This window comes from Centroberyx gerrardi, chromosome 17 (genome assembly GCF_048128805.1).
Source record: "Centroberyx gerrardi isolate f3 chromosome 17, fCenGer3.hap1.cur.20231027, whole genome shotgun sequence".
Classification (NCBI taxonomy): domain Eukaryota; kingdom Metazoa; phylum Chordata; class Actinopteri; order Beryciformes; family Berycidae; genus Centroberyx; species Centroberyx gerrardi.
Window position 1 is genome coordinate 9191132 of NC_136013.1, and position 26920 is coordinate 9218051.

General features: G+C 43.1%; 1 protein-coding gene across 1 annotated transcript; it reads left to right on the top strand.

Annotated features, from left to right (window-relative positions):
- Window positions 1-709: 709 nt before the first annotated feature.
- Window positions 710-19705, top strand: LOC139924778 (nardilysin). The gene is made up of 31 exons (XM_071915926.2): window positions 710-1058; window positions 2528-2777; window positions 3122-3203; window positions 3613-3766; window positions 4343-4416; window positions 4610-4705; window positions 4902-5024; window positions 5611-5668; window positions 6661-6734; window positions 6928-6997; window positions 7416-7493; window positions 8099-8219; window positions 9571-9629; window positions 10278-10332; window positions 10470-10574; window positions 10832-10955; window positions 11455-11541; window positions 12698-12817; window positions 12973-13024; window positions 13564-13714; window positions 13957-14084; window positions 14557-14719; window positions 15001-15032; window positions 15350-15488; window positions 15676-15723; window positions 15807-15859; window positions 16937-17020; window positions 17230-17320; window positions 17607-17723; window positions 18278-18367; window positions 18480-19705. The coding sequence occupies exons 1-31, from the start codon at window positions 877-879 to the stop codon at window positions 18702-18704; spliced, it is 3285 nt and encodes a 1094-aa protein (XP_071772027.2). The 5' UTR covers window positions 710-876; the 3' UTR covers window positions 18705-19705.
- Window positions 19706-26920: the final 7215 nt, after the last annotated feature.

The following is a 26920-nucleotide window of genomic DNA, read 5'->3' on the forward strand; positions in this document are numbered from 1 at the left end:
ACACGTGTTTAAAACACAAATCACGCCCTCTCGTCTAGCAAACCAATCAGAGGCTCCTATATTGAAACGCTGCAACTTCTCAGCGAATCACAGCGCTGCTTCTTGGCCTACAGCCGTCTTACCATATGTTGAGGCCCTTGTGTCAGGAAGGAGAAGGTATGGATACATTGTTGCCGTACCGGCTTCAAGAGCTACATATTTAAAGCTTCTACAGTTTTAGCTTTGCCTTCAAACAGACCCCTAAATAAAACCGATGTAGCCTATAAGAATAGTTTAATATGTTGGCAGTAAATCCTTGTGGTAGCACGTAGCAGCCTTTTCTCTTTATTCTGTCTACGCAAAAGGCTGCAACCATTTCATTTATTGTTGCTGTTTTCATAGATTGTATTTATTCTTGACAATCTGTCTTGCTGTGCTACAGCCGTATTGTGGAGATAAAAGGCGCATGTTTGGTTGGGGTGCAGTGGATGGGTCGGATTTTAGCTGACATGCAGCTGAATAGGGCGAAACCACCAGACAGCCTGCATGAATAGCTGTATTGTCGGTCCATCGCAGCTCTCGCCGCCTAGACTGGTCTGTCATTGTGGGCGCTGGCTGCTATGACAGTTCATGATCAGACTGATCAGCTATAGGCCTCTGCTGTAAGAGATCCGCTTCATCTGTGCCGTGTTGTTTTGGTCACACTAATCGCAAGTTTCTGGGCTTTCATTTTGCCATAACCGTCTGTCAGAGAGGGTCATCATCATAGCTCTGCTCAGCCTGACACGGTGTGTTACCGTGCTGAGGAGTAAATTACCGGTGACAGCGAGCTGTCCTGTTGTTTATGGTCGCGCCTTGCTGTCAACCCGCAGTGCCAAAGCCTCGTCTCTGCTGAGGATGCCGCAGACGAACAAATCCAGACCCGCCCCGGCGTCTAATTGTTCAGGAGGGGCGTCAGAAGATCCCGACCCGGCGGCCTTGGGGGAGAGCCAGGCGGTAGGGGACGGAGCAGCAGCAGGAGAGGGCAATGTTGGAGACAGCGAGATCATCAAGTCCCCCAGTGACCCCAAACAGTACAGGTAAAGGGCACTTCCACTCCACAAACTTTTGTTACAGTTATAAACTTAACATCCATACTCAAGTTTTCAGACAAGATATTTCTAGGCTCCTGAATTATGTGCTGTAGCCCAATTACATCATGCATTTTTCTGTTTTGTAGTTTCTTTTCAATCATTGTTATTGATATCATTTACTTTGCAATAGTATAGAGGTTAGGAGGACACTATTTTCTGTATTTGTTTGTAATCCTGAAAGAAAAGAAATGAGACTTACATTTTGCTGGGGAAAAGGGGTAACCCAGATAAAACAAGCTCAGATCCTGTACAGGCCCACGGCGAGTGTGTTCAACTGAAACACTGCAGCACTCTTAAATTACCTAATTCCACTAAGTTACTTAAATACCATATAATAACATTACCTACAGTTGCATTTTGTAGGGCAGCAAAAGACAGTCTACAAATCCCAGTTGGACCAGATTGTGGAATGTTAAGTTTCACTTTTGTTTTCAAGGCGGAGACTGTTGGATGAGTGCAGTTCTGCTGGTCTGCTGTCTAGAGCTGCAACGATTAATCGATTAATCGATTAATCGATTAGTTGTCAACTATTAAATTAATTGCCAACTATTTTGATAATCGATTAATCGGTTTGAGTAATTTTTTAAGAAAAATAAGTCAAAATTCTCTGATTCCAGCTTCTTAAATGTGAATATTTTCTGGTTTCTTTACTCCTCTATGACAGTAAACTGAATATCTTTGGGTTGTGGACAAAACAAGACATTTGAGGACGTCATCTTGGGCTTTGGGAAACACTGATCGACATTTTTCACCATTTTCTGACATTTTATAGACCAAACAACTAATCGATTAATCGAGAAAATAATCGACAGATTAATCGACAATGAAAATAATCGTTAGTTGCAGCCCTACTGCTGTCTGTACATCTCCACATGACAGACATGACGTGATGCGCGCATCAGAGATCGATTTAGATCCATTTCTATACACTGATCAACTTGTGCCTCTGTATGGGCATCTCGCAGTCATAGACTAGAGGATCTAACGAAGTGCATCATCTCATGAAGCGACAGATGTATGACTGACTGCCTGACCTGAATTTGGCTCCTGATGCCCTGGGCTGCTCCGTGTGGAAAAAAAAAAAATGAACCTCTCCTTGATCAGTTCAGTGTTGCAGTAGGTTGAGGAGACGATTTAATGTTGTAAGCACACGGCGATGCATCAGGCCTCTTCCGGGGCATGCACTGGACATTTGTCGTGAAGAAACATAGAACAAACTAGTCTTGACGGTCTACAATATTGTGATATTTGATTTTGTCTATATCAGCCAGCCCTAGTTTTACCCCACAATCTTTTCAAAACAGGTTAAACATCTGAAAGCAACAAGACATTATGAATACAGCACATTATGTTGACACTTTTGCCCGGAGCTCTCTGTGCCGTCTGTCTGTCTCACCTGGGACTTTCTCCCTCAGGTACATTGAGCTGGACAACGGGCTGCGAGCTCTGCTCATCTCAGACTACAGTGGTCCAGCAGCATCAGAGGATGAGGATTCAGATGGAGAAGATGAGTGTGAGGAGGGCGAGGAAGAGGAGGAGGAGGACGACGATTCTGAGGGAGGATCAGAGGAGGAGTCTGAGGAAGACGAGGAAGGAAAGGACAGTGACTTTGAAGACGACGATGAGAACGAGGGGAAGAAGAAGAAAGGAAATGCAGAAAAACAGGTACGCTTGATAAGTCTTGATGTAGAGGTCCATTCGTTTTCCTAACTGAAAGGAAACCAGCGTCTGTGTAAGTGTCTCAGAAAAACAATTTGTGGTACTTTTTAAATTCTAGTGCATAACGGAATTCTTTTGCTGACTAAATATGAATGGACCATGTATATTTTAGAGATATTGAATGATAAAACCTTTCTAAAATGGATGTATAACTTTTTGGAATAGAACTCTTCAATCCATGATCCTTGATCTGTGCTCCTGTTACTAAAAACTTCATGCATACTTGAACTTGAGCTACCCAGGTGCATAGCTTGTCTGAGACATGACTTGATATCCTCTCTGTGTGCCAGTCTGCAGCAGCGCTGTGTGTTGGGGTGGGCAGCTTCAGTGACCCCAGCGACCTCCCCGGCCTCGCACACTTCCTGGAACACAGTGAGTAGGAGCCTGAACCCACAAGGACCAAGTCATGTTTTGGGGGGGGGGGAAATCTTTTCTCATATGGCACATGTTTTTTTTGTTTAAGGAACAATCCACCCTCAGATACTATTACAATATTATATATCATCAATTTGTGATGTTAAATGCATTCTGATGTGCTGTCACCAACCCAACAAATGCAAGGTACATTTCAGTATTAAAGTGTTTTAGGGTGGACTTTTCCTTTAATTTCCTTTAATGCTTCATTTACAACTGGTCCCCTCCCTTTCTCTTCTCTTCTCTTCTCTTCTCTTCTCTTCTCTTCTCTTCTATCCTCTCCTCTCCCCTCTCTTTTCACTTCACTTCGCTTTGCTTTGCTTTCCTCCCCCTTTTTTCTCACTGCTGTTGTTTTGTTGTTTCCCAGTGGTATTCATGGGCAGTGAGAAGTACCCCTCAGAGAACGGCTTTGATGCTTTCCTAAAGAAGCATGGAGGGAGTGACAATGCCTCCACAGACTGCGAGAGGACCATCTTCCAGTTTGACGTCCTGAGGAAATGCTTCAAAGCGGCTCTTGACAGGTGAGGAAGGATCAGAGATTTTTGTTTCAGAAGCAGTCATTCTCAAGGAGTGAGCTTACGCTTTAGAGACTCACTAGATACACACAGAGAGAGACAGCGGGGGGAGAAAAAAACAGCAAAAAACACTCCGGCTGTGTACTCGCTTGTTCCCTGCTCGACCCGTACGCTTAAACAGTCATTACACACCAAGCAACAGTTTCTGCTGATGGCTCTTTTGAATACCTGTGGCACTTAAAGCCCCATCCACTGAAGTATTCTTCTGTCACATCCCGCTCTTGTGTTGGTCGCTGAAAGTCGCTTTGTGAGGCTTAACACCAATCACACAGAGGACACACTAATCACGAACTAGCCTCTCATTAGCCGTTACTCTGTGGGAGGTCGGATGTGTACACACAGGCATAGATATACGATATACGGACAGTACAGGCTGAATCAGTCACCGGTCTCCCGCTGTCTGTGCTGTGTGCCAGTCTGCATCTGATTTTGACGCTGTTTGGTTCTGTCTGACCTCTCCTGTCTATCCGGCTGGTATGTGGCCCCTGATTATGGCCCTTATGCTGTTGTTTCCCCTCCCAGGTGGGCTCAGTTCTTCATCTGCCCCCTGATGATCCGAGACGCCATCGATAGGGAGGTGGAGGCCGTTGACAGCGGTGAGTCTCGCCCGGGCGTTACAGGGGGGATAAATCGTGTCTGTGCATCAGTCCTCTCCGCTGAGAAGTTCAAGTTGAACCCCTTGACCTGTACTTGGACTCAGACTTTATCAGCCGCATTGCTGTGTTTGCCTTAACAAGGCATCGCTTGCTGTATTTCTCTATACTTTCCTATGTTTCTCCTCTCTGTCAGAGTACCAGCTGGCTAAGCCGTCAGACTCCCACAGGAAGGAGATGCTGTTTGGCAGTCTGGCCAAACCTGGACACCCTATGGGCAAGTTCTGCTGGGGTGAGTGGGTAAACACTAGCACTGGGACAGACAGCACACGCAGGGCCTCCTTGGGGTATGCTCAGCAACAACAAAGCGCAGCACTGAGGCCGAAGCCAAGTTTCCTTTCTTGTTGATATCCTTACATTTGTAAACAGTTTTTCTACAGTCTTTTTTTGGCTCCGCTAAATTGATTGCACACTTGTGACAACACCAGGGAATGCCCAGACACTGAAGCAGGAGCCAAGGAAGAAGAAGATCAATGTCTACAAGCGGCTACGCGCCTTCTGGAAGAGACACTACTCTGCCCACTACATGACTCTGGCTGTGCAATCCAAAGGTCAGAGAAATCAATCTCATGTGTTGTACAACAAGGCCCCTCAGTCTGTGCCATATTCACTGCATCCATGTTCAGCTAATGCATGCGTAGACTGCAGATAGACAACTAGGAATCAACTCACACTGAGAAATGTGCATATGATACTGCTGAAATGTCTGTTGAATGATTATGAGCCTTCCAAAAAGTCTCTTCATTTTCCCTGCTGCAACCCATCTTTTTACCTAGTATAACAGACTGTCTTCACTTGGAAAAACAGTGAAGTAAAGCAAATGTATTGATTGTTCAAATGTCATGGTAATTGCTGAAGGCATTGTGGAAAGATGAGATGCCGTGTAAACACTGATGAAAGAGCAAAGGTGGAAATTGATCGAGTTTTGAAGAAGTCTTCAGACAGGTTTTACCTTGATCTTCTAAATTTTTATGGAAACTCCCCTTAAGGGCTAAATGTAGTCAAAGCTACAGTCTAGAGTTTTAAAGCAAGAATTCTGCATTGCACAGAATAACCCAGAATTATGACTTTTCACTCAGGTTTAATGAGACACACTGGAATACTAATTTTTCACCCTTCACTCCCTCTGCCCTTTAGAAAAGCTGGACACTCTGGAGGAGTGGGTGAGAGAGATCTTCAGTAAGGTGCCTAACAAGTGAGTAGTGGAGGAGAGCGCTCCTCAGTCTGTGTGATGAGGCACACTGGTGTGTTATACGATGAGTTTGAATATGCTTGAGATTTTGCTCTAATGTAAATGTCAAACCTTCCTCAGTCTCCCACTTTCTCCCATCGTCGTGCCTCTTGCCATCTTAACCCCTTTGGCTCAGCGCCATACACCTGAAATGGCTAATTTCTCCCGTAGTCAAATTCCCATTAGTGTTTCCTTAATGAGCTCCATTACATTGGCTCATGAATCATTCTGCTAGGTTTTACACAGAATGAACTTGCATATCGCTGTTGTCATGTGAAAACCTTCAACAAAACCTTGTAACCCCTTGAGAAAATTGTATTATCCTTGGATTTATAAAAACTTTTCAAACATACAAGGTTTTTTACCAGCCAGCACAAATATGTTACTTTTGTGAAATGTAAACAAAAAGATGGTCATCCTCAACCTTCTACTAGCAACTTTATAACCATCCCTTGTTGAAAAATAATCAGTCGTTGTGCTCTCCTGTGCGATCACAGCAGAATTTATGTTTTCTCTGTTGTATCCGGAATTTCACAAACACAGAAACATGGGAAATTCGATTTTTATATCTAATTTTGATAATCAATTAATCATTTTAGTCATTTATCAAGTAAAAATACAAATATTTGCTTCACAAATGTTAGGATTTGCTGCTTTTCTCCATTTCATATCATTATAAAATGAATACTTTGGTTTTTTTTTTGGCTGCTGGTCAGACTAATTAAGCAATTTTAAGAATCACTTTGGGTTGTGGTAATTTGTGATCGGCATTTGTCATTATTTTTGACTTTTTCTAGACTAAATGATTCATTTAATCGACAATGAAAACAATCGTTAGTTGCAGCCATAATGGGCACTGCAATGCAAATGTTAGTACATTTTATCAATGCTATTATCATATTATGTCATCACTGGGATCGGTAGCTCCTTGTAATCCTCCCTCTCTGTGGTTGCAGCACGCAGCCCAAGCCGGATTTCTCTGACATGCCGGATCCCTTTGACACAGCAGCCTTCAACAAGCTGTACAGAGGTACGGCTCCATCTCTGTCTGCCTGTCTCTGAAAATACTGTACATACCCTGTTGCTTCTTAACAGGATCTGGTACAGTATACTCTGGTTAAGTTGAGATGATGCCATCCATAAGCAGCGGTTCAGTTATCTGTCTGTCTTTCTATCTATCTCTGTGTCTCTGTCTCTCTCCATCTGTGTGTGTGTGTTTGCAGTCATTCCGGTGAGGAAAGTTCATGCCTTGACCATCACCTGGGCCCTTCCCCCTCAGGAGAAACACTACAGGTGAACTGCATAGATACAGACGGTAGAGAGCACATAAACACAGAATCAGACCACCCATCACACACCATGCTTTCCCCTGACAGTAGAGGAATTGCATCAAGTTTATTTGCTTCTCTTTTTCCACGTCCCTGTCTCCTCTTTTCAGAGTAAAGCCTCTTCATATAAATGCAGAATTAGACCACCCATCACACACCATGCTTTCCCCTGATTGTAGAGGGATTGCATCAATTTTTTTTTGTTTCTCTTTTTTTCCACATCCCTCTCTCCTCTTTTCAGAGTGAAGCCTCTCCACATAAACGCAGAATTAGACCACCCATAACAGAACAGGCCGTGCTTTCCCTCCCGACTGTAGAGAAATTGCATCATGTTTTTTTCTGTCTCTCTCTCTTTGCATGCCCCTCTCTCTCTCTCCTTTCAGAGTGAAGCCTCTCCACTACATCTCGTGGTTGATTGGCCATGAAGGCACAGGAAGCATCCTCTCAATGCTCAGGAAGAAGTGAGTGTTCTCGGCTCTGTCTATTTTGTTTTTATGATTCGAGGGCACTCCAAAACCCAATTAAAAGGTCTTCATTTTGCTGGTTATACATGAGCTTTTATAAGCCCTGAGTGTTTGGCCCAATCTTCAAACCCATACACTTTGTCTGCCCACTCGATGGTGTGATTCGCACATTCTCGTCTCTGGATATGAATTTACAAGACCATTTCAGCCTCTTGTTGCTAAGTGGCAAAGTGATTTGCCAAACCCTCTACATTCCCACAATACCAAGAGCCCATTAGATAGTCCCCTTACCTCCCAGCAACTCCACGTGGACGTTTGATAGAATATTCCCATTTACTGTGCGTGCTGTTTTCTATCATTGATGAATGACAACAGTGAAATTTGAGTGTGTGCATGCAATTCTCATTTGAACTGCGGTCGAGTGGCTGGTTTGTAATGAGTACGATCTCAGAGTTAAGGGCCATGGGGCTGGTTTGAGATTCGACCTTTGTTCATGTATATTTCAACACTTTCATGCTGGCAATAAATGAACCTTTACCAGCGGTCCAGCTTTTCAAGCAGTGTTAATTGGTGTGTGTGCTTTTGTATGTGTGTGTCTGAAGGTGCTGGGCCCTGGCTCTGTTTGGAGGGAACAGTGAGACCGGCTTTGACCAGAACACCACCTACTCCATCTTCTCCATCTCCATCACTCTCACTGGTGAAGGTTTCCAGAACTTCTACCAGGTAGAGAAAACACTTTTTACCTTTGCCTGTTACTCTTTCTTTCATTCTTTCTTATTCCGGGCACAGATAAACACTGGGAGGCGGGGCCGAGTGGAGAAAAACAGGAAAAATGTGCCAGTGGGTTACATATCCATCTCCAGTTCAGAGTTTAGCATCCAAACCATTTGTTGTTACAGATCATGCAGAGCCACATCTATTTTGTATTTTTGTTATGTCTGTGATGGTATAGCCATGTCAATATTTACATTCTTGGCTGCTTGTGAAATGATAAGAATTCATCACTTTGTAATTTTAGAGACTGGTAGCATTGCGAGTTAGCTGTACCCCACAAGTACCCAGATGGCCTGTGTGTATCTATTTTCCATTATACAACAGATCTTTCCATGCAAGCAATCTGTTTGGTCAATGACGAGTTCTATCCATGCTGATAAATCCAATAAAACACAGCTAGCCATGGATTATCGGTTGCTATGACAACTCTTGTGTTAACCAGGGACGAAGTTAGCGATCATTCAACGGCAGAACTGTTTTTTATTCTTAGTAGAAAACTGTTCAGTCAAGACACATGCATCGGTAGCTGTTGCATAAATGCCATAATAACATTGAGGACATTCTTTACTGTGATTAGACTTTACTGTACTAAGTCATGTCCATTTTGTATATGCTGAGAGAGGATGAACCTGGAGTTGATTGAATCAGACCAGACACCATACAGGTTGTTTGTACTCTGATTTAAAGGCCTTTAACTTTTGCCTTTGCTTTCTTTGCTTAAACTCTGTTCGGGTATTCTCCATCTTACCAACACACTTCCCCCCAAACACACACACACATACACACACACACACACACACACACACTCCCTTTTTCAAGTCTCTAAAGGTTCAATGTGTCGCAAATTAATTGTGATACCTTGGTATTGGTACTGTAAACAAATGACCATGGTCAAGACAATTGTTGTGCCTCTGTCTCACGCCAGTGGTATTGTTAATGCTCGTGTTTCTCAAAATTAAGACCACACTTCCAATAAACCCTGTCGCTTCCTGTCACAACGAAGATGTTGCTACTTGCTCAGTTTGCACTGGAAGAACAGCACCTTCTTCCTGTTTTGTGCTGTAAAACAATCCAGCAGATTTCCCTCGAAATCCGACCCGATGGCACACAATGTAAAATGCAGTGTAGAGGAAGATAGAGGCTGACGGTCTTCTTGGCGATAGTCTCATGTGTTTACGGTAATAACGATAATGTCAAAAAATGAGTGTGGTAATGATGTCATTTATTGATGATAAAATGCGATACATAGCCCCTTTTAAGTTTTGAGGTCTGATCTCTGTGTGTTTGTTGCCCTCTACAGGTGGCTCACCTGGTGTTCCAGTACCTCAAGATGCTGCAGACCCTGGGACCAGATCAAAGGCACTGTCACACACACACACACACACACACACACACACACACACACAGTCACACAACAAATCAGAGGCAGATTTAGTCACAAAGACATAATCCTTTCATAACTAAATCCAACCTCCATATTCTGTCTGTATATCTTTCCAGTATATGTTGTATACAGGGGAGGACATGGAATTTCTGTCATTTACCGCCTTCTGTGTCAAATGTTGATTTTGAATGGGCACGGTACTGGTAGTAACTACTTTGTCATATGTTGATATGGTTATACATTGGGTGATTGTACGAGGGATGGCGGTGGCAAATTTCCCATGGGCCTTGAAAATCCTTGAAAGCTTGTGGGTTTGAGAAAAATAAAATAAGGCCTTAAAGGTTTTTGAAAATGAGTGGATGGCCTTCAAAGTCCTTGATTTTTTTAATTAAAATATAGCACTCAAATTGATAATTCCTCTCCATCCTAGGATCAAGAAGAAAACCCTCTGATGGAGATTTGTGTTGATATAGCAAAAGTTAGCTTTATGATGGTGTTTTGTCATGTTGTGACAAGTGGGTGTTGCTGCTGTGACAACTGAGCTTCCCTCTGGCATAAGCTGAGGCAGATTTTAACAGTGTATCTGTCTGTTTATCTATCAATTTATCTATCTGTCCATCCAGAATATATGAAGAGATTCAGAAGATTGAGGCCAACGAGTTTCATTATCAGGAGCAGGTGAGAATCCATACATTTATATGCAGCTGTGTTTCAGTTAGATGATTATAATGTTGTATTATTGCAAGTGAAACTGTGGAGATAACCTCTGTCTGTGTGTGTGTGTGTGTGTGTGTGTGTGTGTTCCTCCCTGTCAGACTGACCCTATAGAGTACGTAGAGGACATTTGTGAGAACATGCAGCTGTTCCCTAAAGAAGACTTCCTGACAGGAGATCAGCTGATGTTTGAGTTCAGACCGGAGGTAAAGGAGTTCATGGAGCTGACCGGCTAACATTGCACTCACATGTGCAAGTAATTCATAATTCTGGAAAATGCAATGTACAATGCTAAAACTGCATGGGCCTTTTCTCAGCTGCTGAAAATGTGACTTTATTTGGCATGTTTGTTTGCATATAAGTGTGTTTGTGTGTGTGTGTGCAGTAACCTTGTTTCTTCTCCCTGTGTGTGTGTGTGTGTGTGTGTGTGTGTGTGTGTGTGTGTGTGTGTGTGTGTGCGCAGGTGATCAGTGCAGCTCTGTCCCTCCTCACCCCGGAGAAAGCCAACCTGATGCTGCTGTCACCAGAACATGAGGGCCACTGTCCCCTCCGGGAGAAGTGGTTTGGCACACAATACAGCATGGAGGGTGTGTGTTTGTGTGTGTCTGTGTGTGTTTGTTTTGTGTGTGTGTGTGTGTGTGTAACAGCAGTGTCCCTCCCCCAGTGCAGACATTCAATGAATACATTGTCTTTTTCTCCTTGTGTGCTGATAGTTATCCTCCTATAATGCAGACATCCAGCTGTAGAGATACCAGTATTTATTCCTGTATTTTAGATGGGGCAGAACAGCATTCAAACCAACCAAGAATAGAATAGATTTATTTTTAGTAGGGTGCAGGGATTGGGTCAATTCACCTTCCATTCACTCAGTTCAAAATAGAAAACCAAATCACATAATAATGAGAAATTAATCATTCTCAACCACTTTTTTCTTTCAAACTGGATATTAGAACCTTGTCATGGCAACATATTTACCATTTTATTGTGAAGTCTAGTGGCCAGTCTAGTGGTGTAGCAGCTCCTCTACCTGTTCAGTAGTAGGAGAAACACTGGTGTGTAGTGAGAGTTGTTTTCCTCCTCACACAGACATTCAGCAGGAGTGGAGGGAGCGCTGGACAGGGAACCTGCAGCCCAACAATGACCTGCACCTCCCTGCTGAGAACAAGTTCATTGGTGAGTGAATATCCATCCTTATCTGCTGTGGGTGTAAACTGTGTTGCTTGGGCCTAAACTGCTGCAGGTGCTCGTGTATATGAAAAATGGCTGATAGCGTCTTCAACACATTTGTTTGTCTAAGCGTCAAACTCGATATCACAAATGAAAATTAGACTAGTGGAGTCTGATTTTTGAAACTTGGAGGGATGATGCATCTTCGCACTGTGTTCCAGCATTTAAACAATTACAATGATTGGCATACTGCACTCGGCGTAATTAAAGATCAAATTTTGAAACTCATATGTGATATCTCAGACACCACTGGTGCGATGTTGATTAAATTTGGAGGGATGCTGCATTTTGGCACAGTGTTTAAAACAGGGATGACACATTTTGGCACCACGTTTAAAACGTTACACTGATTGGCCTGATGGAGGTGCTGTAATTAGTTTAAATTCTCCTACCATAAGTCTGATTGACACAAAACCATAGACACAAAACTTCCTTAATGCTACACAAATCCAGCTGTCCTTACAGAGTGCACGTTTGGCCTGATGAGGGCGCTATAATTTAAGTTCAACAATTCAAACTTTTAAAAGCCATAACTGCTTCAACACCAGTCCGATTTTGATGAAGCTTGGAGGGATGATGCTTCTTGGTACTTATTGGCCACATGTTTCACTTGTTAACATACTGTGTTGACAATAGGGCTGAATGATATTGACAACAAATGTAATTGCTTATTTGACAGAATACTGAAATTGTGATTTAAACTGTGATTAATATCATCACAAGTTTTTCTTGTCATACATTTTTTTTAGAACTTTAACATTTTTTAGAACTTAAAAATGTTAAATTACTATGTTTGAGTATGATGAAAGGTTTTTACCACTATTGTACTTGATTCATGGACCAAAGATTACCTGCAGCACTAAAACACCTTGTACCATTTTGGACAACTAATTGCAGCCTCTGTGATTTGGAAATTGTATTAGTCCATACTGTGATTTAGATTTTTTATTTATTTTTTTCGATTAATTGTTCAGCTCTAGTTGAAGTAACTGCATCTTGTTCCAAACTAGACATACAGAGGTGTTGAAAATGGCACATTATTTATAAGAATGTACCAAGTAGAGTGATGAGGTTTTCCTGTTATTCCTGTGCATTTATTCAGCCACTGACTTCACCCTGAAGCCTTCTGACTGCCCAGACACTGAGTTCCCTGTCAGGATAGCCACCAGCGACAGGGGCTGCCTCTGGTACAGGAAGGACAACAAGTTCAAAATCCCTAAAGGTGGGATTTGTGTGTGTGTGTTTGTGAGTGTGTGTGTGTGTGTGTGTGTGCGCTTGTACTGTGTGCCTCATTTCTGCATGCAAGATGTTTCTAAAACAGACACTCACCTTCATTAGCGAGGTGTTGACACCTGTTTGTGCTCCTCCCTGCGGCAGCCTACGTCAGGTTCCACATAATCTCTCCGGTGATCCAGGAGTCTGCCAAGAAGTAAGTCCAGGCTCAAGCATTACTTTGTGAAAAAGCATTTATTTTCCCGCTGTAACACTCATCATTCTGCCATCGCTCACTCTCGTCTGCTCGTCGACCCTCTCCCATCCCATCCCCCCTTTCCCTCTCATCGCTCCACTCCTCCCTCTCTCCTCTCACCCTCCCTCTTTCCGTCCCTGCTTCCATTTCTCCTTCCCCCTCCCTACCGTCCTTCCCTTCCTCCCTTCTCTCCTTCTCCCTCTTGCTCCGATCCATCCCCCTCTCCTTCCCTTTCTCTCTCCCTTTCGATCCCTCTCTCCTTTCTGCCTCCCCTACTCTTTCCTCTCTCTCCCTTCCTCCTGGCCTCTCTTACTCCTTTTCACCTCCCGTCTTTCCTTCTCTTTCCTTCTCATCCTTTCTCCTTCCCTGCTCCCCTCCCGCTCTCGCTCATTCCTCTGCCTCTCCCCCCTTCCCCTCTTCTCTCTCCCCTTTCTTTACCCCACTCCTCTCTCCCTACTTCCTTCCCTCCCTCTCTCTCTCTCTCTCTCTCTCCCCTCTAGTGTGGTGCTGTTTGACCTGCTGGTGAACATCCTGGGCCACAACCTAGCAGAGCCGGCCTACGAGGCCGACGTGGCCCAGCTGGACTATAGACTGGTGGCCGGCGAGCATGGCCTGGTCATCAAGATTAAAGGATTCAACCACAAGCTACCTGTGAGTGAAATCAGGCTCAAACGACAGACACACACACAGATATGGATACAACTGCATACACACAATCGCACACTTATTAATACAGGCATGCGTCTTTAAAGTCGCCCGCAGATACAGATGCATGCATATACTAAGTCACATAATATACTGTAGACACAAATACACACTCAGATGTGTTTGCATTGATTGCAGAGATGATGATGATGGTGTCTCTCTTATCTATCTTGCTTATCCTTCTCTAGTTGCTGCTCCACCTGATCGTTGACCACCTGGCGGAGTTCTCTGCCTCCCCCGATGTCTTTAGCATGTTCTCAGAGCAGCTGAAGAAAACCTACTACAACATCCTCATTAAACCCGAGAAACTTGGCAAGTGAGTCGTTTGTCTTCGAAATGTTTTGTTTTGACGTTTAGTAATGCGGCAAATGTGATCAAAGTGACGTGCTTGTTGTAGTGATGTTCGCAATTAAAGCCGATATTCTAATTAGCCACTCGCCTAGGTGGAAAGAATGTTCTTGACGTTCCCATTTACTGCAGCGTTTGATTATTTGCAGTATTTACAATGGAATTGATTACAGTGGTGAGGTGAAGTGATCCCAGTGTGTTGAAACTTGCTTGCATGTTTTCATCAAGTATACGGTACAAACTGTCTGTTCCCTCCAGCCAACCCTGACTGATAAACTTCCCATCATCTGTGACCTTAAAACACCTGATCATCTCACCCATCACCAAGAGCATAATGCCTTCTAGTGGTGAAAAGTGTGACAGCCCAGAATACAAACAGACATAATAAATGGCTCCTACGCTTGTTTTTCTTCTCCCCCCCCCCCCCGCTTGTCTCTCAGGGACGTGCGTCTGTTGATCCTGGAGCACTCTCGCTGGTCAATGGTGGAGAAGTACCAGACTCTGACAGCAGGTCTGAGCGTGGATGAACTGATGGAGTTCAGCAGGACCTTCAAGGCCCAGCTGTACGCCGAGGGACTGGTGCAGGGCAACTTCACCAGCACTGTGAGTGGATGGCACTCGTACATGGACGAATGGATGAATGAACAATGAATTAGTCGATTAGTTAATGAATCAATTCATGTTCAGGTCTGTACTTGCGTCGTTTTATTGAGTGTACTATAGATTGTCGTTCTCTGTTACTGATTCCCTCTCCTCTCTCTCTTTCTCTTTTATTCTTTATCTCCCTGTCTTACACACTCCCACGCACACACACCCTCCCACACACACACACACGTCCCTTTATCTCTGCCTGTTCATTATCCTTTCCTGTATTTTCTCCGCAGGAGTCGGAGCAGTTCCTGCAGTATGTCACAGAGTAAGTCGACAATCCCTCTGAATGTACTCTGCGCTCCCTAATGAGAACTCCAGTCCTAGATATACAATCAGCTGGAATTGTTGAACTAATTAGCATTAGCCTCAATTAATCGAGCCATTATTCCCCTCCCACCATCTCCCCTTCTAATGCTTTCTTTTCCTTTTTATTCCTCCTCCTGTCCACCTTCTCTCCTCACCTCACCTCACCTCCTCGACTCTTTCTTCCCTTCCTTGTGTCCTTCCATCCTTCCGTCTTTCCTTCCTTCTGTCCTTCTTTCCTCCCTTCCTTCCCTCCTTCCCTTTCCTCTCCTCTGGCAGTAAGTTGCAGTTCTCCAAGCTGCCAGCAGAGGTGCCGGTGATGTTCAGAGTGGTGGAGCTCCCTGCGAAACACCACATCTGTAAGGTCAAGTCACTCAATAAGGGAGACGCCAACTCCGAGGTCACAGTTTACTACCAGGTACACAAACACACACACATAAGTCTATTACATCGTCAGATCTTTGAAATAACATAAAGTCTTTGAAATCTTTGAGAAAATGATTTAACATCTACTTATTTAGCAGCATCCATTCTTTCTTTACAAACTATTTATCTCTAATTGTCTCTAACCCTGTTTTTCTTTCTCTCTCTGCTTCTTTTTCTAGTCTGGTCCCAAGAACGTGAGGGAACACACACTGATGGAGCTGCTGGTGGTGAGTACTGAAATTCGCGCCTTCGTCTCCTCCACCCGTCTTTCCATTCATCCATCCCTGACTGAAGCGTTGTTGTCTTCCAGATGCACATGGAGGAGCCGTGCTTTGACTTCCTCAGGACCAAAGAGACTCTGGGGTGAGAGTCTCTGTCCGTCTGTCTCTGTCTCTGTGTCAGTCTTTCTTTATGTTAAATTCTATTTCACTTGCCAGAAGGACAAGCATCTAAATGTGCTAATGTCCCTAAGAGACTGTAGTATTTTCATTAAGTTCTCGTTTAAATGCCTGTGGTAGTAACCTTTATAGGCCAGCTGCAGCTATTGAAAATTGCTTTTTCCATTTGCATTTATCTACAATTTAAATTGGACTGCACTGGATGCATTTTGCTAGCTAGTAGATGAATCACTTCCACTTCCCTGGTTTCCTGACAAGGTATGTCGTGTCATTTAACATCATTAGATTGTTTGATTTAGATTTTGCGTACTGTCTGTTGGACTCCTTCATTCTAAGTAGCCTTGATCGTTTCTTGAGGATGCAATGTCACCGTAGTAGGTCTTGCTAAATTGATGTTGTAACAGGGGTAAGTTGCTGAGTGGCTGTAGAGACGCACACACACAGGGATGGGAAGGTGTAGCACACTGGCTCTTTTATTTCCTGATTGCAGGCCACCAGTAACAAAAGAACAACTCAAAAGGCTAGTAAGCTCAGATCAGAACTAACTCAATAACACAGGCTTTTCAGCTCAGACGTGGCCGGTGTGCTTTCCAGGGCCTTCCGTCCCAGCCTCACTGCAAGAGATGTAAAATAGAGGTTAGAGTTGATTACTAACACCTTGCAGCTGTGTCCCAGTGCCATCAGAGCCCCTGCTCACTCTCCCGCCCCAGACAGAAGCCAAAACCACACCCCACTACCACAGATGTTAGCAGTAATGGTAGTGAATTTGTAGTCTAGTTTTCACCTGTTTTTTTTTGGAATATCTGTTTTTATTAGATGGTGCAAAGTAGAGAAAGTCAGGACAGGGTGGGACAGTGATATTAGATGACATGTACCAAATGCTAAGCAACAAATGTCATGTACTTTAGTCTACAGAACGCTTGTAAGACTCCCCAGACTGACCAACTGACTGCCTATCTTTTCTCTACCTCTCTGTCATTTTACCTGTCTGTCTGTCTGTCTGTCTGTCTGTCTGTCTGTCTGTCTCTGTCTGCCTCTGCAGGTACCATGTCTACCCCACCTGCAGAAACACCTCAGGAGTTCTGGGCTTCTCTGTCACCGTGGAAACGCAGGCCACCAAGTTCAAGTGAGTCTGCAACACAATCTTAACCTTTCATTTGCCCAAAACCAAGGAACAATTTGTCTAACTGCTCACCCAAAACCAAGGTATAATTTATCTTACTGTTCACCCAAACCCAAGCTACAATTCGTCCATCTGTTCTTGGAAACAGAACTGATAAATGACTAAAGGAATCAAAGTTGTCTTGTATAATATATCTCTCCTCTCTCTCTCAGTACGGAGGTGGTGGAGTTGAAGATTGAAGAGTTCTTGGTTTCTTTCGGGGAGAAGCTCAGTTCGTTTACTGTGGAGGCCTTTAATACACAGGTCTGTTAAAGTGTTGTATATGTTTTTATACTGTATATGTATGTGTGTGTTTGTGTATGATTTCCCCATGATACATATCCAAAAAGTTTTGGAAACGTCTTGGAATCTTGCTCTTCTTTTCCACTGGTCCAGTGTTAATGTCAAACTAGTCGGTTACTTTGGAGGATTAATAACAAAATAACAAACTGCATAAGTCCAAAATTATAGTGGTAGGGTTTTGAATGTGTAGGAACCCTGTGTATGTGTGTGTGTTTTGTATGACCGATCCGTTGTCTGTCTCCTGCAGGTGAATGCCCTAGTGAAGCTGAAGGAGTGTGAGGACACACACCTTGGGGAGGAGGTGGACAGGAACTGGGAAGAGGTGGTTACACAGCAGTATGTCTTTGACCGGCTCAACAGAGAGGTGAGCACAACACACACACACACACACACACACACACACACACACACACACACACACACACACACACACACACACACACACACACACAAACTCTGGGATGTCTACAACAAGTAAATACAAACACACTTGGATGTCTTCAGGCACGTAGATACACACATACACACACATCTTCTTTTTGCTTTTGGGGACATTCTGTTGACTTACAATTCACTCACCCAACCTTAACCTCAATCCTCACCATTGACCTTACCACAGGCTAATCCACAACTTTCATATGGGGATATTGTATATGGGGATATTCTGTCCATCATCCATTTGCCACATCCACAACTTTCTGCGTTCCACTTGTGTGGAACATCAGACAAACAAAACAAACATCACCCCTAGTTTTAAGTGGTTTGACTGGTTTATTCTGACTGGTTGAATACATACAAACCCCCTTCTTGACAACGGCTTATGCCAAATCTCGCTCCTCACACTGCCACGGCACTAAACTTTGCCTTGAATGAGAGCTCAACTTTCATTAAATGGCCTCTGTGGATATGTGTGTTTAGATCGAGGCTCTGAAGCAGATGACCAAGGCTGAGCTGGTCACTTGGTTCCAAGAACATCGAGGACAGAACAGCCGCAAACTCAGCGTCCACGTAAGTTATCGCTTCATGTTCATCAAGTGTGTATATGTGTGTGTGTTTGACAGAGACAGAGAGGGATATTATGCTTTGAACTTTTACAAATATTTTTCTCTGTCTCCCTAAGGTGGTGGGATTCGGCACTGAGGAGAATGATGAGGAGGGCGGTGGTAAAAAAAGAGAAGGAGAGGAGGACATAGAGGAAGATTGCAGCAGCTCTGCCTACGGCGAGGTGTCCAAGCTCACCTTCCTCCCTGCCTCACCCAAGATAGCGGACGCCACAGCCATCATGGCCATTCCTGCTTTCACCCAAGGCCTGCCCCTCTTCCCCTACCACAAGATACTCAAATAAACCCATGCTCAGACTGAGAGACAGGCAGACGGGAGTGCTTTGCCTCTTTTATTGAGGCATGTTTAGGGACTCTTGGGGAGCAGCACATTAAGTGGGGATGAAAGATGGTTGGAATGGCTTCAGCTCCTGTCTGGCCCTGTATTTTGTCCCTGGGGCCCTACTGTAGATCTTACCAATACAATGTGAAGTAAGCAAAAAGGACTGGGCAGCCTAGAATTGATAGAGCATACACTACCAGTCAAAAGTTTGGACACATTTTTCTTTATTTTTACTATTTTCTGCATTTTAGAAAAATAACATCAAATCTATAAGATAACACAAATTAATTATGCAGTGACCAAAAAAGTGTTAAACAAATCAAAACTATCTTATATTTTAGTTTCTTTAAAGTAGCCGCCATTTGCCTTGATGGGAAGGCAAAGGCTTTGGAAAGAAATTCATACATAGGCATCAACTTCACTATTTAAGAAACTAAGAAACAAATTTCAAGCATTCAAGCTTAAGCCTTTAGATCAAAATGGCTTTAAGATAATGAAAAACATAGAAAAACATAATCAGGTGTGTCCAGACTTTTGACTGGTAGTGTACTTATAGCTAATTGATATCTATTCTACTTTCTCACACTCACTTCTTTTATATCCTCGGACACTGGGAGTGTGGGAGCGTTTTTCTTATATCCCAAATTGAATGGAATATTTGAATCAAACTCCGATTCATTTGGTTCTATGAGATGTGCCACTGTTACCAAGTAAAACTCAAATGAATAATTGTCTATTCCAATATGTGCGTTGGAGCCTGACTTAGTAGCTTTCAATAATACAAAACTACTGTGAAAATAAGCTGTGGAAATGCCCTCCCTCCTCTCAGCTGAGTCCTTTGAACTCCAGAAGTGTGTGTGTTTGTGTGCTGGATTTCAAGCTCGACTGTGCAGTGTTGTTACTAGCTGACTCGATCATGCCGTTGTATGAAACTGTGCAAAGAAATAAATCAATGAGTGATGAGTCATTGAATGAATATACTAACTAGAAAACACACAGTTGAAGTTCTAGGTTCTCAGTACAGTAGAACCTCTGATCCAAATCCCTTGGAGATGGAATTCATTCGAAAGTTATTTTTAGCGTTTGTTTTAACTGCTTGTAGTAATAGATGAATGGATGGGTTTTACACATAGGGCGATGCAATCAGTGGCAGAAGGTTTACTTTTCAGGATACTTTTCTGTGATTGGCAACTTGACTGACATGATCTGAATTTTCTTTTTTTTTTTCTAACCCCACCCACCTGGTACTCCAAGCAGATTAAAACAAACAGCAGTGATTATTTGCCAATACTACCTGGCCCAGGCCTGCTAATATATGTCCATTTATTGGTCTGTTTTGTATAATCATCAAGCAGACAATGTGCCAACAATGTACAAATCACATTGAACAAGAGTAACATAGCATAGACTCCAAAGTGTCACTAGGATGCACAGAGTACTGAGTTTTATAAACTAAGTCACTTCCAAGTCGGAACTGTTATCATGCTGGTGACTCAGACTGTGGCATCATTAGAGAGCGAATGCGTTTCCCCAAAACTTATACAGGTTTAATTTATTTGAAAATTGTGCATTACTCGCATACTCAAAAACATTATCACTACTTGTGCTTACACCATCCCTGAGGAAACAGTAAAGTGTGTGTGTGTGTGTTGTTGGAGGCAGTATTACACTGGGCTCAGGGCTGGTGACACTCCGCACTATTGATTGTAATTAAAAACTAATCCAGAGCCCTGCACAGCAGAGCGTGTTAACAGAATTGACTAACATGCCCGCAGGGAAGTCTCATAGCAAACTCTTCACCTGCAGTAGCTTAACTCTCACACATAATGATACCTCTGTTGCCTGTGGGATGGACTGCAAAATAGCTTGTCCTCTCTTTTTAAAAGGAGAGCTGGCATGCTACCCTCCTTAAAGATACAATCTGGGATTTACTTGACATGTTTTGGGTATACAGCGGCCATAAAATTACACATACTTTACAATCCCACGGTGCATTCATGGTGATGACAAACAGACCTAATTAACTTTCAGTTTATTTTAATGTGATCTCAGCTCTCTGGGTCTCTAGTAGATCAGCTGCCTTAATCTCTTCTACAGATAATACAGAAAAAAAAATCAAAAGCAACTGAACTCTTAGCAAACATAGCTTATGCATATTTCATAGATATTACATAGATACATACATACATACATACATACAAAATAAAAGGCACACCTAACTATATATGAATATCAAGCACCTACTAAGGTGTATGCCCACAGTTCGCCTTCAGAACAAATTGAAAAGAAATTGAAGTTCAGTCATACAAATCCTGAACTGTGTTGTGGGATATTGGACCATTCTTCAAGAAGGAAAACCTCCAGTTCTTTGAAGGATGAAGGAGTTGGAAATCTGCTTCACACTCTGCACTCCAGTACTTCCCATAAAGGTTTAGTGATGTTTCAGTCTGCTGATTGGGGAGGCCATGGGAGGTGTTTGATTCTGGTGTTCATGAAACCACACCTGTATGTGTGTAGGAGCATTATCATCCTGTAATATAGGAACATCATGAAGGAGCAGTGTTTGCACTTTAGGGTGCACCTGGTCCTGTAAAATCGCCTCATATTCCTCGGCTGTTATATGACAATAGAGCGTAATTATCGGACATAATGACTCCCACATGATGGCTGCTCATACATTGCAGATCCAACACCATTTTTAACAATTGACAATAGACATTTTAGGTGTAAGGCATCCTTGGGCTTTCTCCAAACATAAACCTGTCCAGATAAATGAAAAATGGTGAGGAATGACTCATTATTTTGCCTCTTTGGAACTGTATTAGTTTCCACTTTTTGCTTTGAAAACTTCCCCATAAAAGTGGTGACTGTCACACCTTTTTCAAACCTGACAACACATACTGCTAATTGGCATTCAAGTGAATAGGAGTAGCTGCCTTTGGTTTGGTTACTTCAAAGTTACAGTCCTTTTACATGTGGTGTTTCCATTATTTTGTCCACCCTCTGTAGAAGCACTGTTTATAAAAGTGATTTATTATAAAATGTATGTATTGTCTTACAAGCATACAAGATTTACTGTAGCTATATACACCATATTGCCATACATCACTGTATTGCAGCAGTCCATTTTTGACAGTCACTGGCAAAATCCCTCCATGGATGTACTTTTCAATAGCTTTTTCTTTCCAATTTCTTCATTGAGTTGAATAGTAAAATTAGAGAAGAGAAAGTGTGCAGATAATGCATCTCTGTACTTTTTTAGCATTAATTAGTTTAATTTATTTTATACAAGATTGAACTCAACTGCTCTCAACATAGAGATATATACATATTTTTCTTTTCTTTTTTGCTGTATTGAAAATGGACAATAAGTGCAGTTAAAAAAGAAGCAAAGATGAGGCAACAAACCACATGGTCTTAGAGCAAAGCCACTTTAAATCACAACAAAACAGAATCCCTTCATGGCTCATCTAGTCCATACATTCATGTTGCTATTTGTATTTTTAGGGAAAATGAAAATGTGCTCTTGCACTTTGAACTAATGACCCACTGCCTGTCTCTACAACACAATGTAGTGTCTCAGCATCTCTTTGGACCTCTTTGGATAATTCTGCCTTAGGGGTGTGCAGCTGGTGTCGAAACTAGAATTGCCAGTATGTGAGTTCTCATAGGAAGCCTCCCTGCACTGTCAACACCAACTGGTGGTTCTTGTAAGAAAGGCTTTGTGACTTTGTCCCAGACAGTTGTGGCCATGTTGTGTTCTACTGTCAGAGCCATTCTGTCTCATTCGTTCTCTGTCTCCATTTCTTAGAACAAGTACATACGCAAAGAGAAAGTGCATCACAAATGCATACAGACAAGCTTGCCCATGAATCAGAGAAGATTAGATTTGTTCAACGCACACACACGCACACACACACACACACACACACACTCACACTTGACTTCACCCTGTGTAAACTTTCCACTCCTACACTCTGTGTCATTCCTGTTGTCATTCTAATTTCATCTAAGGAACCCTGCCAAGACAATAATGAACTCAAGTCATGAGGCAGGGGCCATGCTGGGTGGTTGTGCATCCTTGTGCATGTATACGTGTGTGTGTGTGTGTGTGTGTGTGTATGTGTGTGCATAGGAGAGACAGAGAAGGAGAGGTAAATGGAGGAAAAGACGGTGTTAAATGGAGGGGTTGGACATGTTTACGCTGGTGGTTTGTGTGCTTGTGTGTGTATCTCTGTGTGTTTGTATGTGTGTTCAGTGCAGTGTAAAGCATTGTGCTGGTTTTAAATTAATCAGTGCAGCAGAGTGTATCGTCTAAGCCGCTGTAAAGTGACGACTCCTTTATTCAATTTGAGCAGTAATCTTACTGCTCCCTGCTGGCCCGTCTTCATCAGCCCCCCGCCATAAAGCTAGAGAAACGTTAAAAAAAGGAGTCATTTTTTTGGATCAAGATAATGCTTAAAGAACCATAACCAGGCTAAATCTCATCATTATATGGGTATTAGGGTCAAGATGGACCTTGTTTGCTGAAAGGACTTGGAGATGGTTGGCTGCAGCTACTTAAGGGTTGAAAGGGGGAATACAGTAGACCTATAACAAAATGTTATGTAAAATCCTTTTGTCACATTTATATGAGGTAAAAGGATTATTTCTTTTGTGGCTAAAGCAGCTTGTTTGCCCCTTTTCCAGAGTGAGGGACCTCAATTACTGTAATGCCACACTGAGCTTCAGCACCAAGGACAGCGGCTTTCACTCATGGTCAGTTACAACAATCCAAAACTCAAAACATCCCCAACTCTGCTGGCCTCCTTTCCTTAATACAGCAGGGGGTCCCAAACTTTTCTTTTTTTATGTCAAGGACCCCTAAGCTGAGACGCTCTAGATCACAGACCCCCGTTGTTTTCTGTCTAGACTGCAGGTGGGCAGAGTGAAACCTCTGATCAGAGCGTACAGTTTTATTAATTCTCTCATTCTCATTGTTCATTCTCTAGCTTCTAGTGAAATTAAACGGTTTCTTATTTTGCTGTGGACCCCCTGGATCCCGCTGAAGGACGCCTGATTGCTGATTTAGGATTCCTCACCAGGTGTCCATGATTATCCCCATGAGGTCCGCACCCTTGATTTACAGTAGGATCAAGGATTTTAAAGGAGTTTAAAGAGATGTACGTTTTGTTCTCAACTACACCAGCGCACTGCCTTTTAATACTTTTAAGTACAGTAGGTATTTCCTTATTTTTACTTAAGCAGAGACTAGAGACTACTTTTACTTTTACTAGAGTATTTTTTACCTCCACCAAGGAGGTTATGATTTCGCCCCCGTTAGTTTGTAAGCAAAAAAAAACCTATGAACATATTTCTAAAACTCGGTGGACAAATATGCCTTGAGCCAAGGAACAATTGATTAACTGCTGGTGGTGATCCGGGAGATTTCTGCCTTTAGGCGATTATCGTTTTTCTGCCATAATTATGACACTAACAGAGATATAGTTCAGATCCTAAAGGCATGTTTAATGAAATCAGTTTAACTTCAACTCTAAGTGATAGGAATGAGGTCTTCGGGTGAAACAGCAAGTTGGAGAAGTGTTGGCGGAGGTTTGCGCTTCCCGAGTGCCCTCTACCCTATCGGAGCATTTGTACTTCTAGTAAAAACTGTTCAAAAGTGTTTTACACCTAACTCAGTGACGTTATGCCACCGGCTTAACGCTTTCATGTCTGAACGGTAACGCCCCCCCCCCCCCCTCTCCTCTACCACCTCCCATCCTCCAGGTAGGTGATATCACCCACCCACCCCAACCCCCTCCCCGCCCCCGCCCCCGCCCCGCCGGGACCAGCAGTAGCGGCAGACAAACCCCCTCCAGGAGCCGCACTGAGGACGGAGCCATGCCGAGCAATGACTCTCACCAGCCGGACCGCCGCCTCTCCGTCTCCAGCGCTTCACAGAGGACGATGCCATGAGATTTCCCATAGGCCTTTGGCACCTGGTTGTAAGTGAACGGGGGGAAAGAGGGGGTAACCGACAGCGGATAATGACATGATGGTTCCCGTTGTAGCGCGAGCAGAGCGGGGCTCCGGGCGTCTTTAATGACCAGGGGGGGAAGAAATTATTTCCGCACCGGACTTTACGCTTTATAGTGGAGCCACGTACGCTACCGGACTGACCACAGTTACAAACACGGTTTCTCAAACAGGCTGCCGAGATTTCCTTCAGTCCAAGAGGTAAGCTTCATTTGAGGGAATTTAATCATTTTCAGGCATCATGGGTTTAAGCTTTCGTGTGCGCATCCGCCACTTCACTTCATCAATTTAGCCGCTTAATTGAGTAAAAACGCGCCTATGATGGACTGATAGTGATGTAGTCGTGAATTAAAAAGGTGGGGAAACTGTGACCTCCAGTGATCCTCATAAGGCAACCACCACTACAAACCAAAATATCTATATTTTCAGAGAAGTATTTACTTTTTTTGTTACTTCAAAGATATCCTCGTACGAAGTAGTTGTATAATTTAGCCTACACACTGAATTTATAACATAAAAGATTTTTGTCAGCCTTGGGTAAGATGGGCACTACATCCCTAGTTATGAAGGTTCAATATATTTTGCAATATGCTGAGAAAGGAAATGAGAACGAGATGATTTATTAATTCACAAGAGAAGAGATCCTAATTTTTTTTAGAAATGTTTGTAATAGCCTAACTCATCTCTGCAAGTGAGTAAGTGAGTGTGTGAGTGAGTGAGGGAGTGAACAAATGTATGAGTGAGTGAGTGAGCAGGTCAGTGAATGAATGAATGAGTGAATGAACATGTGATGTGAATGAAAATGGATCTGACTTATTTGGTGAGTTTCTGCCCACTTTCTGCCTCTGTCCTGGCAGACAAACAGACTCATTCACTGCAGCTGTAGTGCTGACCACATCACACTCGGCCCTGAGGCTTCTCCTGACATCATGGCAATAATTGATGTCCTGTCTTCCTTCCCAGGGGGCTTTGCAGCGCGGTCCAGGATGCTAACCCCCAGATGGTGACTTCCACAGGTAAGGTGTGTGTGTATATGTGTCTGTGTATGTGTGTGTAGGCTGTGTGCGGCCTTATTCACAATATCTGTGGGCAAGTTTGTGCGTGTGTGTGGTCCCACTGCCCTACCACACAAATACACACACAAATACACACACACACACACACACACACACACACCTCTCCCACCTCTCTCTCTCTCTTACAGCACTGAGTGTGCAGATCAAAGTCAATCAACACACATCTTTTTGCCCCAGTACAGGTCAGAAGGGTGCCAACTAGAAACCATTGTTGTCCAAAAGTTGAGGACATGTCGTTTATGTGGTGCAGCAGATGTCTGTTCTGCACCTTAGGGATCCTGCTCAAGGCGAATTGCATTGGTGCAAAGAGCCGATACAACTGAGAGCGTTAAATTCAGTTTTATTGCTCAAGTTATTTGGATTTTATTGATTTCCTTTTGCCATTATCCAGAAAGAAGTAATTATTTTTTCGGTCTTTCATTTAACATCCCTCCATCTCCTATGTTCAAATATAAATGATCCAAAAAGAAAAAAGAAAAGTAATTGAGGTAATTATTACACATGGTACCCACTCCAAACAACACAAAAATGACTGGAGTAAGTATACGCGTTGTCGGTCATATGGAAAAAAGGCTTGACTGAATTCCGTTTAGACGATTCGAAAATGAAATCATCCACTTTTCCTCCCTTTTCTGCTCCTCGCTGCCATTGTTCCCTCCTGCTCCGGCAGTGTCTCTGTCCTAGATGTGGATGTGTTCCTCTTCTCACACGCCGAGATGAGTGCTTTCAGAGGCGCAGGAGGGAGAAAGTCCCGATTTTACTACCTGGCTAAATTGCCCCGTGATGGAAAAATATTGTTAAAGGAATGATATTTGAATAATTGAAGCCCCTGGGCTTTAAAATTGCAGGGCTCGCCGTGATTTCCAGTGCAAAGTTAGAGGCCACCTCACCGAAATATTCATATCATTATTTAAGAATGGATATATCAGGGAGCCACTCAGGTACTGCCACCCTCCCTCTCTCTCTCTCTCTCTCTCTCTCTCTATAACGTCCTCCTTTATCTCGTTTTTCCATCGACTATCCTATTATGTAATATTCTCTCATCATCTTTTCTCTTTTCATTTCATTTCTTTACTTTTCTTTTCTT

Coding starts and splice junctions, on each gene's coding strand:
- LOC139924778 (XM_071915926.2), top strand. CDS start 877: ATGCCGCAGACGAACAAATCCAGACCCGCCCCGGCGTCTAATTGTTCA. Junction 2,778..3,121: donor AAGGAAATGCAGAAAAACAG/GTACGCTTGATA, acceptor TCTGTGTGCCAG/TCTGCAGCAGCGCTGTGTGT. Junction 15,724..15,806: donor CACTGATGGAGCTGCTGGTG/GTGAGTACTGAA, acceptor GTTGTCTTCCAG/ATGCACATGGAGGAGCCGTG.